At 37.9% G+C, this 16,411-nt stretch overlaps 1 protein-coding gene across 2 annotated transcripts in view; it reads left to right on the top strand.

Moving 5' to 3' along the window:
• The window catches only part of FKBP9 (FKBP prolyl isomerase 9), a 106,822-nt gene extending 92,220 nt beyond the window's left edge, over positions 1–14,602 (top strand). For both annotated transcript variants that reach the window (XM_034402790.3, XM_034402013.3), the window contains exons 6-10: positions 5,377–5,522; positions 6,748–6,934; positions 8,819–8,964; positions 9,901–10,064; positions 12,264–14,602. In XM_034402790.3, the coding sequence (XP_034258681.1) occupies positions 5,377–5,522; positions 6,748–6,934; positions 8,819–8,964; positions 9,901–10,064; positions 12,264–12,443 (823 nt within the window). In that variant the 3' untranslated portion in view covers positions 12,444–14,602. The remainder of the gene's footprint in view (positions 1–5,376; positions 5,523–6,747; positions 6,935–8,818; positions 8,965–9,900; positions 10,065–12,263) is intronic.
• Positions 14,603–16,411: the final 1,809 nt, after the last annotated feature.

The raw sequence follows: 16,411 nt of genomic DNA, 5'->3' as shown, positions 1-16,411 counted from the left end.
GCTAAAGGAAATGGAGTCTGGTTTCCCAGAGTGTACTTGTTTTGAGAGTGTGGGCATGGGTAAATGGGTGGGGTCAGCTTCAAACAATATACCTGGTATTTGTCTCTCCGACCAGTAGATGGGGCTAGAGAGCACCAACAGTATATAAAAGTTATATGCTGTGGTATGACAAGGATTGTCACATTTTCTCAATTGAAGCTATGTTTAAATCTATATGTTGTGAAATTAAAGAATGTTCCAGTCAGAATGTCTTCTGACTGGAAGTTGGTGTTCATGGATGCATTCTGCCAGTCTTCTGCCTGTTTGTCTTACATAATGGTTGTTGCAGTTCTTACATTGTATGTTGTAGATGACTCCTGTTTATTCTTCTGAGGTTGCTGGGTCAATAAGACAAATGTAAGAAATAAAAAAAAAACCAAATGTAAGAAAATACAATGTAAGAATGCATCCATAAACACCAGCTGGCAGTCAGAAGACATGACAAAAATTCTTTTATTTCACCACATATAGATAGATTTAACCATAGTTTCAATTGGGAAAATGTGACAATCCCAGACCAGGCCAAATCCAAATATGCCAGGGAATTTCTAGAACCCTGGCACTCTGATAAATCAGCCATCAATAGACACATAGACATTAAGAACATCTATAGACTATGCAAAAGAGACAGTCAAGCAGCCCAAAAGACTCCAACACCTCTCTACCAGTAATCAGCACTCAGATCAGCATAGATTAACCCCAAGGTCAACTTCAGACCAACAGTCAAGTAAGCAATACCCCAAAGAAGAAACTCCCAAAGAGCCATCAATAAACAGCCCAACCAAAGAATCCCTAAGACTGCCCCCCCTCCCCCCGAGATAGGCAAGACACCAGAATATAAACTTTTCTCTTTTGGGCAGAGAGCCCTGATTTGGTACCCAGGATCTGTTGGAGTCATCCAGTTTAGGAGACAACAGCTCTAAAGTTTTCCTACCATCACTGGGACCACTTTGGCCTTAATTTTCCACATCCTCTCCAGTTGCTCTTTCAGGTACTTCTTTCAGGTGCTTTTCCAGTTTCTCCAATTTCTCATACTCCTTCCTCCTGATGTTATTAGCATTTGCCACTACCACTGTTTTCTTGTCTTTGTCTAATATCACAATGTTTGGTTGATTGGACATTGCTTGCCTCTCTGGCTGGCTCTGGAAATCCTATAGGATCTTAGACCTCTTATTTTCTACAATTTACTGTTGGATCTCCCATTAGGAGAGTTTAGCGCATATTCTGTACAGGATTTAGCCAATATTCTGTACATATTCTATACCCAATGCAGGATTGGTTGTTTCATTCAGTGTATGCTGTTCCTGTCTGCATCTTACATCTTTTCATTACATGTGAATTATCTCTAAGGCTTATTTATATAGTCTGCACCTTGGGTCCTGCCTAATGTGATAGATTCCTGCTTCTGTGGATCTGTGCTTAGTGCCTGTTCTTGAGCTGTTGTGATCACTACCTCAGTGCTATCTTTTAGTCCATCCCTTTCCAGCCATTTACAGGATTTCCCAGTGTCTTCCATCTCAGTTATCTGTCAAAATACATCCCATGCAGGGACTTCCTTTACTTGATCTTCTTCCCACATCTGCAATTACCTCAGGCCAGGGGTGAAATTAAATTTTTTTGCTACTGGTTCTGTGGGCGTGGCTTAATTAGTGGGTGGGGATTGGTGGTCAGGTGACTGGGTGGGCGTGGCTTGTTGGTCAGGTGGGCGTGGCCAAGTTGGCGTCACTTCTGTGCCCTTTTTCAACCTACACAACACAACACAACACAACACAACTGGCTCACCCACAATGTAAAAGCAGGTGTGCTAGACCCAAAATGGCCCCTGCAACAAGCAGGAACCTCACACAGCCACAAAAAGCCCAAAAACCAACTTTCACACTTTACACATGCACAACACAACACAATACAACACAACTGGCTCACCTACAATGTAAAAGTAGGGGCAAAATGGCCCCTGCAACAAACGGGAACCTCATACAGCCACAAAAAGTCTAAAAAACCAACTTTCACACTTTACACACACAAAATTCCACATACAGCTTTGTGAGATTTTGTGTATTTGTGTAGTTAGAGTGAAACTCTACAGAAACACACAAAATCTCAGAAATCTGCACAAATATTATTTTATTTTATTTTTATTTTTATATAAAAGCAGCTAAATTTAAAACTTCCTAAACTTTAAATGGCTAGGTCTAAAAAAAGAACAACTAAAAAAAACCCCAATTAACTATTTTTTTAAAGCTTCCAAAGGGGAAAAAAACTTACCCAATTGAAATAGGGGCAAGGCAGGCAGACAGGCAGATAGAGCTGCTCACCGATGAGCTTGATTGCAGGCAGGGAGATTCAGTTGTTTGCTGATGCAATGGATTGCAGGGATTACAGCAAACGAAGCAAGGCAGGCGTTGCGACCAGCAGCTCTGGATTCGGTCCGAAGAGCGAAGGTAAGTAAGCTGGAGGCTTGAAGGGGGGGAGGGATTTTTGCTACCGGTTCTCCGAACTGCCCGCTGCCATCGCTACCTACTCACCCGAGCCGGTCCGAACCGGGAGCATTTCACCCCTGCCTCAGGCATTCTATCATCAGCTCATCTTTGGATGTCATCTTACTGATATACTACTGGATGCTATGGGTTTCTTCCATAATAGTGGCTTTGACACTCACCAAACCGTGACTGCCCTCTTTCCATCTGATGTACTGTTTCTAGGTATTGGACCAACATTTTTGGTCTCCACACTGGCAACTTCCCTATCCTTCTTCAGCCAATTTATTATACCTCAAAATTATCTGATGATTGGCAGGGCATACGTGTTGATGGTATAGATTTTATCCTTCGCATTGAGCTGGCTCTTCAGTACCTGTCTGATCCTTTGATAATATTTGCATGTTGGTGTCTTCCTTGCCTCCTCCTCCTCATGTGACTGTGGGATACCAAAGTATTTGAAACTGGTTTGTATGTCTACTATATGACCTGCTAGTATTTCCTTTCCACCCTAGCTATCTCTCTTGATTCCCATCCAGCTACAGTCCCAACTACCCTGAATTCTATCCCAATATCTTCACTCTAGGTCCATGTCAGCTGGATCAGCAAGTTGATATCTTGTTCATTCTTTGATATTATTCATGTAGAGAAAGTAACAGTAACAGAGTTGGAAGGGACCTTGGAGGTCATCTAGTACAGCTCAGGCAGGAGACCTGTACTAGGGATTAGAACTGCTGAACTGCCGACCTTTCTGATCGACAAGCTCAGTGTCTTAGCCACTGAGCCACCTAGTCAGGCTGTGGCTAGTGGCTAATGGTAGTTCCATTCTTGAACTTGTATCCATATTCAGTTGTGATCACACACACACAAACACACACATACACACAGAGAAGGGGAGCCAGCAGTCCAAAGATTTTTCTATGGTCATGTGGCCAACATGACTATACACCAAGAAGCATGGAACACTGTCACCTTCCCACCAAAGTGGCATCTCTTTATCTACTCACATTTACATGTTGGACAAGTAACAAGACCTTATTCCTGGCACGGGTCTTGAACCCGGGCTGTCAGTTTTCCAGCTGACAAGCTCAGCGTCTTTAATCACTGAGCCACTGCATCCCACATTCCTACTATACTTCTCCAGATACTCTCACTTCCATATTGACAAAATTACTCTCTTGTACATAGCTATTTTCTCTTACAATTTCTTTTTTTCCTATCAAAGACAACTAACTTTCATACATTAGTTCTCTGGTCCTTGTTCCTTCAAAAAATCTGTACCAAACCTTTTATAAATCAGTCTGATTCCCAGCCAACCTTATGGCAGATGTGCATATAAACATGTACATTTACATTCCTAAGACATATTGCTGAGCACATTGTAAGCCGCCCTGAGTCTTCGGAGAAGGGCGGCATATAAATCAAATTAAAAAAAAAATGTAATACCACTACAAACATTCTTTAAATATGTATACACTGGTGTATTAAACAACACATACTTGTGAAAATTAGTTATTTCATATTCAAAAATAAACAACTTGCTACTAGAGGTGTCAATGACCTATGCACTAGTCAGATAGAAACCAAATTTTCCACCCAAAAGAAGGGGGGGGGGCATCTAGTCCATTGCGTGTGGGCAAAAGATAGAAATTGAATCTTGATTTCACTATAAATAGAGCTTACCTTTCATATTCAGCAATTACTGAAATTCTTTTTTAATGGCTTCCTAGCTTTTGACAGTAGACTTTTCAGAAATCCTGGAAGTCTTTCTTTTAATTCTTAAATAGGTAGTCCTTGACTTACAACTATTCATTTAGTGACTATTTGAAGTTACAGCAGGACTGAGAAAAAGTTACTTACAACTGGTCCTCGCAATTATGACCATCGTAGCATCCCCAAAATTGGTCACTTGGCAACTAGCATGTATTTTTAATAATTGCAGCATCCTGGGATCATATGATTTGTGTCCTCAGCTAGCTTCTCACAAGCAAAGTCATTGGGGGAAGCTGAATTTGCTTAATGATCATATGATTCACTTAACAGCTGCAATAATTTGCTTAACAACCGTGGCAAAAAGACCCTAAAGGGTAATAACATACACTTAAGGCTTTGAAAATCAAGAGTTTTTTAGCTTGCAGTATTGTGGCTACAATCCATCACTATTCAATAGGCTCCTGGCTGAGGTTATTCTAATAATTTATTTATTTATTTAACAAGTATTTATATGCCACTCTTCTTTCGAGGGACTCAGGGCGGCGAACACAGATTAAAAAACATGCCATAATAAAATCCTGCTAAAACCTGATTAAAATCAATAATAATAAATAATAAAAAATAATAAAACCCAAGAATCAGAATCAGCCCATTCGTTGGAATAGCCAGGTCTTCAGGCCTCGACAGAAAGAACGGAGATCCGGGGCCGTCCGGAGCTTGGTGGGTAGTTCGTTCCAGAGGGTAGGGACGCCCACGGAGAACGCCCTACCCCTGGGCGTCGCCAGACGGCATTGCCTAGTCGATGGTACCTTGAGGAGAGCAGCCCTATGGGAGTGGACAGGACGGTGGGAAGCAGGCAGGAGATGGTCCTGCAAGTACCCCGGACCTAAGCCATGTCCGGGATAATAAAAGTATTTTACAAGCAAATGCTCCATTAGTTGAATAAGGTTTTCTAGGTTAACAGATGAGATGATGATATTGTGTAAATGAAATGAATCTTTCTCTCTATTAATATAAATATTTATTATTAAATATAAATTGTATATAGATTTCATCTACATTTTTTCTATATTTGCCATCATACTCAATAAATTGTAAATGTGGTATAATTGATGGTAACTACAGTAAAGCAAAGTATCTTCTGTAGTTACTCACGAAATCGAACCTATGACACCTACATTGGCAAAGGTTATGTGATTGCTGGAATAGATGAAGGTTTGCTTGGAGCATGTGTTGGAGAGAAAAGGAGAATAATAATACCACCTCATGTTGGGTATGGAGAAGAGGGAAGAGGTGAGTATAAGTTTTATTTCAGGTGCTTTATTAAATACTAATGTCCTGAAGCTCAATTACTATTTTAATATATTGAGTATATATAGTATATATATTTAAGCATGTGAATAATACTAGATATGACAATATGATGCTTTAAAGTGAAAGCATTTTCCACGGTCAAGAGGGATAAAGTCAGTGCATCTGATTCCTGCACTCCAAGTGAGAATTATACCAAATTTCTAGTGAATTCTACTAATGCAAATGGTAGAATAGGGCTCATATAAGCGAATCATGGCTTATTTGATGATAGTTACCTGGAAAATATTTTCTTCTATAACATCTCCAGAAATAGATATGTGAGTGAAAGAATTAGTAACATAATTTGTTTTCATAAGAGTGATAAATAACACAGTTTCTGAGTTCCCTAGGCAAAACTTTTTAGGTTTTGCAGATGCTTACAATAGTTCTACCTTTGGAGATTATGGATGCCTTCCAAGTTATCTGGAAACAATCCTGTTATTAAGATTTGTCACTTAACATTAGCTAGACACAAAAGGAACTTTTTACATCTTTGGAATGAATGGATAAAATCATTATATTAATATAAAAGAGCCTATATTAGACATGCAAAAAATGTGATGTTGTTTTTCTCAATTGGGAAGAACAGAAGAGAGAAGACACATTGGGATCTTAATGCTGATCCAGTCATTGGTATTAAAAATATTGGTATGCAAAGTGGCTTCATAATTAAAGAAAGGATTAAAGAACTAAAGAGATTCACTTGGTGGTAAAGCATAGTGACTTGCTTTATGTAATGAGTGAGAAGCCATACTTTCTATTGGAAGTGCAGAAGCAACCCAAACTCGCCCCAAGAGATTTTCCCTAAAGCCCTTTCAATGAAAGCTAAACACTTTCACTAATTTTAGTTGCAAATTCACCCAATAAAAATACAATTTCCCTAAGTTTCTAAGCTTCCTTATTTTTTTCCAGTGCATTCATGATTTCAAAATGGGCAACAGTGGTAATCTCCCCAAATACCATAGTTCTGAAAGTATATAGATTTTATGCTGTTGGAAAGGACAAAATGGGAGAAACATTAGCATAATCCAGGATAATCTTTGCAGATGCTCTTGACCACATCTTTATTTTCACAGCATCAATTTTCAATAGATGATTTTGTTGTTTATAAGGTGTAAAAGAGAAGAAAGATGAACAGCCTATATGTGATTGCTTATTATTGTAGGAAACATTCCAGGATCTGCTGTGTTGGTATTTGAAGTTCATGTGATAGATTTTCACAATCCTTCGGATTCAGTTGCTGTTACAACCTATTACAAACCTACTAACTGTTCAGTGCTAAGCAAGAAAGGTGATTACTTGAAGTATCATTACAATGCTTCTCTCCTAGATGGCACTTTATTAGATTCAACGTAAGTATATCATCTGGCCATAAATAATTTTGCAAACATGAAAATTAAAAAAAAATAGATGTGGTTCAAGACGTGATTCCCTTTTTTTGTTAGCTGTTTGCATTCTTTAATATAACTGAAAAAAGTATATGATGTCTTACATGTAGACAGAAGGTCTATAAATTATGAAAATAAACAATGAAAGTTGTTTTTCTGTCTCCAGGCCCTCATTTATTTATTTATTTATTAAACAAACAAACAAATAAATATCCTGCTTTTATTGGTTTTACAAATAACTCAACATGACAAACATATCCAACAACCTCCCTCCTCTTATTTTCTTCACAACAACAATCATGGATGAATTGGGCTAAGAATGACTGGTCCAAGGTTGCTCAGCTGGCTTTCATGACTAAGGCAGGACTAGAACTTATGGTCTCCAACTTTCTAGCCTCGTGCCTTAATGACTAATGATGCCAGTGGTATCATGGTGCCTTCATATTTTTGTTTCATATCAGCTACTTTCCCTACTTCACCTAATACAGAACAGAACAGAACATTCTTTATTGGCGAATTGTGATTGGATGCACAAGGAACTTGTCTCCGGTGCATAAGATCTCAATGTACATACAAACAACAAAGTGATGAATCATAAGATACAAACAACAAAGTGATAAATCATAAGATACCAATAGGAGAAATTAATAAGAAAGATAAGACAGATAATAGCAATATAGCCATACTGCGTGTTCAGATATCCTTAGGTATAAAACAGTGCTATGGGAATTATGTGTTTAGCAGAGTGATGGCATGGGGAAAAAAACTATCTGTGTCTAGTTGTTTGGGCATGCAATGGCCTAAAGCAGCATCCTAAAGGGAAGAGTTGGAACAGTTTATGTCCAGGATGTGAGGGGTTTGTAGATATTTTTTCAGCACTTCTGACCTGTGCAGATTCTCAGTCGAAGGTAGGCTGGTTCAATAGTTTTTTCTCAAGACCTAATTATCTGTTGAAGTCTGTAACTGTCCTGTTTGATTTCTGTGCCAAATCAGACAGTTATACAAGTACAAATGTCAGACTCAGCAATTCCTCTGTAGAACTGAATCAGCAGTTCCTTGGGTAGTTGAGCTTTCTGAGTTGGCACAGGAAATGGTGCCTTTTTAATGACAGTTCTAAAGTTAGATGTGCATTTCAAGTCCTGGGAGACTATAGAATCCAGATACTTGAAGTCTCTACTGTTGACATTCTGTTGCCTAATGTTATAAGAGAGAGGTCACTGATCTTTGCAACTTGGTGGCCTGGCTGAAGAGGGAGAGAGAGGAATCAGGTCATGTGTGTGGTGTCCCGGCATGTATGCATGTTTAACTCCACTCATGCAAGAGAGAAGAGAAACCTTTGGGGCATGGTCTTGGCTCCTTCAGGCTTCTCCATGCCAAAAGCTTTTACAAAGGGAACCTTTCATCTGTTTGCAAAAGCTTTTGGCATGGAGAAGAGAAGCCTTTGGGTGCACGATCTTCAGACTCATTGAGGCTGCCCAGTGCTCCAAAAGCGGATTGGGAATCCTATGCAGGCAGCTTCGGTGAGTCAATGAAGCTGAGTAGGGCACGCTCATCCCTCTCAGCCTCTGCTCTCACTGCACTGCTTGGAGCAGGTGGCTTGGGAGCCCAGCTGGCAGAGGAGAGGGGAACCGGGCTGCACAAGGGTGGGCTGGCACATGTTCACACACAGCTCTACTCATACAATAGAGAAACCTTTGGGGTTCTGCTCGCATGAGTCCGGTTGCGAATAAGACACGTCCCAGTAGTGGGGCATGGCCCATGGCCCATGTAAATAGGAGGAGTAGAAAAAAATGCTAGCAAACTAGTGGAGTTTCTTAGAATTTTGTGAATTATATTTTTCTTTTTCAGGGTTAGCCTTGGAAAAACATATAATATAGTTCTAGGTTCTGGACAAATTGTATTGGGAATGGATATAGGTCTCAGAGAGATGTGTGTGGGAGAAAAAAGAACAGTTGTTATTCCCCCTCACTTTGGTTATGGAGAAGCCGGAGTTGGTGAGTTTATAACTTTCAAAATTCTTTAAATACTAAAGTGTTTAGTAGTGAAGTGAAGAAATTAATGTGAGTTGACCCAATTTTTTTCTGAATTCACCTGCAGTGGTGCACAGTTGCTTCTGTATGTACTTTGTTAAATTATACTTAAAGATCCATAGGCAATTCCAGTATGATTCATTTCCTTGTTCCTATCTTCTGCTCTCAGTGGAATAAATTGAAATGAATGGGTGATATAACAAAATTATTTGGAACTGTGTAACAAATAATTTTGAAGCTCACTCATTAAATAAGACTTGAGCTTCAATTTAAATTAAAAATTAGCATAGAAATATATTGTCCACCTGTAGAATTGCCTTATGCATTTTATGTGATGAATCTTAGAATGTTGAGCTATATAGTCTCATGTCATAAAGCAATGAGATAAGCATTGTCTGAACAAATGACTTTGCATTAAAACTTAAGCCTGAAAATAATCATATAATTTAGTGTCTTCTAGAAAGAAAATGATAACATCCATTATTGACTCAATAGATCTAATTTTTGCATTCTGTCATTCTTTGCTGGAAATAATATCTATAGTACAACTTGCTTATTCTGCTAGGGGTGAATTTCTGTCCCCCGCTCCCAGTCTCTACATTAGGGATAGCATCACCCATATCATTATCCCTGATCATTTCACTTTCATGAAGCCTTTGGGAAACTTATTTTTTCATGATCATTATCTATTAAATCCTCAAAATGGATCATTTTCAGATCTGCTTCCCAGTGACATCATTGAATTACTTGTCATGCCCTTACTTAGCAGGAAATTTTAAAAAACGTAACATGTGGCTACTTAGCCGGAAAATTGCCTGCTTCCACTGAAAATATAGAGCAAAACAAAACATTCTCAAAAGCAAATATTAAGATTTGGTTTTTGGTCATTTAATGTTGCAGAAGGAGAAGTTCCTGGAAGTGCTGTATTACTGTTTGACATCGAGCTGCTTGATTTAGTATCTGGCTTACCAGAAGGCTATATGTTTGTGTGGCATGATGAAGTATTACCAAACCTCTTTGAAGAAATAGACAAGGATAACAATGGAGAAGTTTTTCTAGAAGAAGTAAGAAGCTATTCTGGGAGGGACAAAATCTGATTTATAAGGATTTTCTTTGATGGATAGCAATAAATTGTTAGGTACACTATGTTTTATACAGGTTCTTTAATTTACTTCCCAAGCTACAATATGAATTTTATTTTATAGTATTAGTACAGTATAATATATAATTATAATACATTACATTATATGCTCCTAGTTATGATAAATGAATTTACATGATTCTCTTTTCATCTTGTATTATGGCTAGGCAAAAATAAATTATTAAATTTAATAATTAATTTTTAATTGATAAGTCGCATAAAATGGCAAAACCATACATTTTTATATAATACTAAAACATTTTGTTTGGAAGGTAAAAAAAATAAATAAAAACCTTATTAGTTAAGGGGTGGGATGAGTTTGCTTACTTTTGTATTAGTTCTGAAATCTGGGTTTCATTTGTAAGCAGTTATTTTCACTTCCCATTCCAATTTATTGTTTTGGTTGTTGTTTTCTCTCCAAGGTTGCAATTTGTGAAAACTCTGATTCATACAATTAGAAAGAAAATATTTCCATGACTTTTAAAATTAATTCTTTGAACTAGCTGTAAAAGAAAAGACAAACAGGGTAGTGATTTGCTTCAGTGTCAGTTTTGCAATGGTGTGAGAAATCTGATCAGTAGTTATTGCCCTTCTTCCATATTGTGAGTACCGTATTTTTCAATCTATAAGATGCACTTCTCCCCCCCTCAAAGTTGGTGGAAATACCTGTGCATCTTATAGAGTGAATGTTGCCGAAGCCCCACCCACCTGCCAGCCATCACCCTTCAGCCTCTGCCTCCCATCAATTTGCCTCCTTGCAGCAAACAGCAAACAGCCTGGTCAGCTTCAGCACAGCCTGATTTAGCATGAGCAGCTGATTAGAGGTTGCAGCGATCTCCCAGAATACTGCCAATCAGCTGTTCCAGGTTGCGGGGATCACCGCTTTCACTACTCGTCGCCACCTATCACCACATCCACTCCCCATTTTCAGCTTCCGCATGCCCCATTTTCGGCCTTCACGTGTCCCGTTTTCAGCCTGTTCCAGGTGGCGGGGATCACTGCCACCGCTGCCACCTATCGCCGCCTGGAACGGGCTGAAAATGGGATGCATGGATGCTGAAAATGGGGTGCACAGAGGCTGAAAATGGGATACATAGAGGCCAAAAATAGAGTGCGCGGAGGCAAAAATGGAGCGTGTAGAGGCGACTATAGGTGGCAGCGATCCCTGCAACCTGGAACAGATAATCTGCAGTATTCTGGGAGGCCGATCCAACTGCCTATCAGCTGCTCGTGCTAAATCAGGCTGTGCTGAAGCTGACCAGGCTGTTCGCTGCAAGGAGGCAAATTGCTGGGAGGCAGAGGCAGATTTTTTCCCCTTGTTTTCCTCCCCAAAAGCTAGGTGCATCTTACGATCCGGAGCGTCTTATAGTGCGAAAAATACAGTAATTATATTCATTCACCAAAGTCAAGGAAAAAAACAGGATAATTTGTGTGCGTGTAGTAGATAGAACTCTATTCCTTATCTTACATCTATTTTTATAAGTGGCTCTTATAATGCTGCTGGTTAACATCAAAAGTGGGAAAAAGAACTAACATATCTTGCCAAGGGAAGTGGAGCCTCTTGAACTTGACTACGATTGAGGGAAGTTTTCTCATGTCACCTTTAAAGGTTTAATATGCTAATGTAATGCCATCAAAACTGCTTCTAGAAGTAAGCAAATATGCCAATTAGAAAGTTGCATGTAACTTTTGCAGCTAAATGACAGTCATTGTGAACATTCAGTACAATTGGAAAGATCAAGCTTCTTTGCAAAGATGAGAAATCAGTCACAATGAGCATGATTCATAAATAATTCATGAAGAAGACTTGAGTAAAATCAATTCTGTATATTGTGACACTGGACTATAAAAAGTCTCAAAAGACATTGAACAAAAGCTTTTGCAAGTTGGACCACTATGATGATGCACATGCCCATCAAATAGAGGATTGGATGCAGGCTCAATAATTACTAACTTATTTTAGTTTCAAATCAACATGGTGAATTCCAGATGGAAACCAGCATTATTACTGTCTTAGTACTAAATGCAGAAGTATGGAAATGCATTCTAATATATGCAGCTTTTAAATTACAATACTGAAACTAATTTTATTTCCTATTCTTATTCATCATTTAAATTCTAGTTCAATAAATATATCCACGACCAAGTCAATTCTGGCAAAGGAAAGCTAGCCCCTGGTTACAATTCTGAAACAATTGTGAAAAATATGTTCAACAATCAGGACCGAAATGGAGATGGCAAGATTACTTCTGAAGAATTCAAATTGAAAGACCAGGAGCCACAGGGACATGATGAACTGTAACTTAGTTGGATTTTAAAAACTTTTATGAACTGAACTGATGTTAGAAATAATCTGAAATCCCTATGCGTAGTTAAAAAAAAGGATGTGGAAATGAATATGTCTTGATGTTAATAAAGATACAATAAGGTATAAAATTAAGATTTTTTAATTAAGACATTTATATTAAAAATGCAAGGTGCCTTAAAATGCTTTTTTAAGATTTTTAAAAATATAATCCCACCATAGTGACATATTCAGCTTTTTTTCAGAGATGTGAATATTCTGGAAAAGAAACTGAAACATTTTCAAATGCAAATTAATATGTTTCACATTTGTGTATCTTTTCAATATTTATAATATTTGGACTGCATTATTTGAAGTGAAAAAAATGTCCTAAACTTGAATATTATTTCAGAAACAAAACTGGTAAAGCCTGACATCAGGTTATCTGAGTTAATGAGGCTTCATCACTTTCTTGTCTTAGGAGGTTTCTGCAAATGGTTTTTTATTTGTTCAGGACATTTTCTACATTGCGGTTACTTTGATTTCATGGCATTTTTGGCACACTTTTGCCTGTAATACTTGTGCTTGCCAGTTTTCTTATTGTACTGTGTTACATCTTTTTAGATTAGCCATTGTGATTGAAGCTGGGAACAAGTAGATCATCAAGGCTGTCTTCTGAGAGGCCATAGACAAAAAAGGGTACAACACATGCAAAATTATTTACACAGGAAGTAGGACAATGGGATCCTTGCTGCTCTTTAAGCTTTGATGCTTGCAGATATTTCATTATCCGACTAGGTAACATCATTAATGTTGGAGGTGGGGGTTGCTCCCTGATTATATGCAGTAGCTTGCCCTGCCAGTGTTAATGGAGATACAGGGCAAGCTACAGTATATAAATAGGGAGCAAAACCTTCCATCCACAGACTAGTACTAATGATGTTATCTAGTTGGGTAATGAAATGTCCTCAAACAGCTCAGAGAGCACCAAAGACTCCACAATTCAACCCACAATTTTGAAGATTTGATACAAAGTTACAAACATGAATTAAAATAATGCCTTTTCCCCCTGGTTTGTTACTTTCTGGTGATATGCTACACTATAACAGTTAATGGGAATAAATTCTGAAAAAAATGATAAATTATTCGGAAATCTGTACCTTTTAAAAATCCATATTTGGTGCATTGGCACTAAAATCTTACAGTTCCTTAAGAATTGAATTATACTGGTAATTAATTTTTACTTCCCTTCTCCTAAAGGATGAGGTATTATCATTTTAAAGTGAATATAGGCAACCTGCAGCCTAGGCATGTTTTGCACCCAGCCATAGCTTTCTGGAAGTATTCCCATTCTGCTTGTGTTGTCACTTCCATAGCAATAATTAAAATAGGGTTATTAACACTACTGCTTAGATCATGACTATATTAGCAAATGCTTGTGTTTAATTGTAGAAAAGAATTAGAACTCTTAAAGACAAGAGCTATGGTGTTGGCTGCTCTATTTTAACCAAAGCAATAATCACAAGATTTAAATAGTGTGGAACAACTATTTAAGCAGGGAAATTAACAAAATTTGCCAGTAAACTCAACAAAATCTGGTGAATGTAGGATGGATGTCAATGAAGCTCTGCTTTTCCACTGCAAAGAAGAATGACCAATGGAATAAATGTTGCATAAGTCATGCTTCTACTGTATGAAGCTGTTGATCGATATTTAAAATGTGTGTTTGTCTTTTATATATTTTAGGAAAAAAGAAATAAAAATGAATTGTAAGAATGTGCATGAAGTTGCTGATTGCACCTGGGTAACAACATGGTCAGTCCATCTAACTCAAGTATTTTGAAGTGATTTTCAATTCACTCTCTAATACTGGCTTTGTCAATAAAATATATTAAATCAAATAATAAAGAAATTAGGACAAAAAGTTACTAAAGAAGGGAACATAACACCTCTACCATGACATTAATAAAAATGTATAAGTATATTCCCTGAGATAGTGGGACGTATAATTGTAGAAAGGGGCTCATTTTACAGCATTCCTTTTTATAAGAAGTACAATTGTATGAATTTTCTATGTTATTCTATGTTAATTCATTGTATGAATTTTCTAATACTATGTTCTGTCAAATGCAATGCATTGTGGTATTAAATAAAATGCCGACAAGTACACTGAACAAGATGCTTTAGAAAAAGTAGGAAAAGGCAAATAACTGATGTTAAATTTTACACTTCGATTTCCTGAACATCTATAAATAGATGGGTGTTATTGGAACATATTGTATGATATCAGATCATATCCACAGACTGAGAGAAACAAAACTGAAGTGTCATGCTCCCGTTGGAGCCTGAATCTGCGGGGGAAGATGAGCTGGAACCTGAGCCGACAGAAATTGTGGGGGTGTCGTCATTGGTTGCGGAGGAAAATGGGGAAGGGCAGGACCAGTCAGGCCAAGGCATTTCAGGATTAGAACAGCTTGTAGACAGGGAGGGGCAAAATTAACATGAGAGACAAGAGTTCAGGCAATAAACAAGGAGCACCTCCTCCTGATCCTAGAGCACGAAGAGAGAAGGCGAGAACAAAGCAGACTGAGCCAGCTACAAGGGAGGAGAGTGCCGTGCCCCCTTCACAAGGCATACCTGGGGACTGAGATGTAAGGAGATGCTGGTGGGAGGGGCATTTGTTGGGAACAAGCATTGAATCTGTGGAGCCTTGTGTGCACTTGCTGACCCCTGGAGATTGCTGTCTTCCCCCCGCCCCCAGGTTTTTTATTTTTTAAAATATTTTTTATAAAAATGTCAAATCAATGCATGAACAGTGTGGCACCTGGGCACCATACATTCCAATACAAATGAAATTGATCAGATTAAACATAATTATTACACTCAATCATATATTTCTAATAACACACATCTACATTAGATTGCAGTCTATCATTATTCAATTATTCCACATTTTCTCATTACTTTCATTTTATAAGATAAAAATGTATACATTAATATTCTTATTTCTATCACTTATTCTAATTTTTAATCAGTCACCCTTTATTAGAAAACTTTCTTTCTTACCTAACTTCTAATCATATCACCTGCCAAAAGAAAAAAAGAATTGGGGGGGGGAGGGGTAGAAGCAACTCAGAACAACAAAAAAGGAATCATCCATCATCTCTTGCCTGTTTCATACTTTAATTGCTATGCTTTAAGAGAAAGGGAAGAAGGAAAAGCAAATCAGAACAATAAAATCATCTATCCATCGTCTCTTGTCTGCTTCAATACTTTAATTGCTATGCTCCCCCCCCACTTGCCTCCCAAATTCCTCTCTTAAATCTCCGTCTATCCCTATTTCTTGGATGTCCAATCTAGGTGTTCCCCCGACCTCTACCCTCTTCCACTGCCTAGCTTCTAAAATTTCTACCCAAGCCCCAGCCTCCATTTCAAACATATCTTCTAATTCTCTTAATATGTTTTCCCCCAGGTTTAATTCATCAATCACTATTGTTTTCATTGTTATCTCCTCTTTGTCTTCTTCCTTCCTCATTTCTTCCTGTGGCTCCTCCCTTTCCTGGATATCTTCATCTACTCATCATCTCTTGTATGGTATTTTCCATTTTTTCCATAATCTCCTTAAGTCCTTTATCCATAATATCTTTTGCATTTTGAAAGAGTAAATCCATCTCCTGTACAATTCCACTCTTTCTTCCTTTTTAAGTATCTTATTTTGTTTTTTTAAAAGAAAATTGATTTTTATCCAACAGTCAAACTATTTATTCAGTCTTTGAATTACACTTCAAGGAGTAACTAGTCCCAGTTCTTTATGTTTCATAGGTTAACAATCAGTTTCATTTAAGTAGTCCCAGAGGTTATCAAGAGCCCCTTTATGTCCTCTACAAATTTAATCCTCTAGTATGATAATCCAATGTCTCTTTAATTGAATTACTTCCTCATTTTCATATTTGGATCACCAGTACTCATAGGATAGCTAAAAATAA

The sequence above is a fragment of the Pantherophis guttatus genome, chromosome 4 (genome assembly GCF_059756535.1).
Source record: "Pantherophis guttatus breed Tessera chromosome 4, ASM5975653v1, whole genome shotgun sequence".
Taxonomy (NCBI): Eukaryota; Metazoa; Chordata; class Lepidosauria; order Squamata; family Colubridae; genus Pantherophis; species Pantherophis guttatus.
Note: the sequence above shows the minus strand (reverse complement) of the source record. Positions and strands in the feature narration are given on the sequence as shown.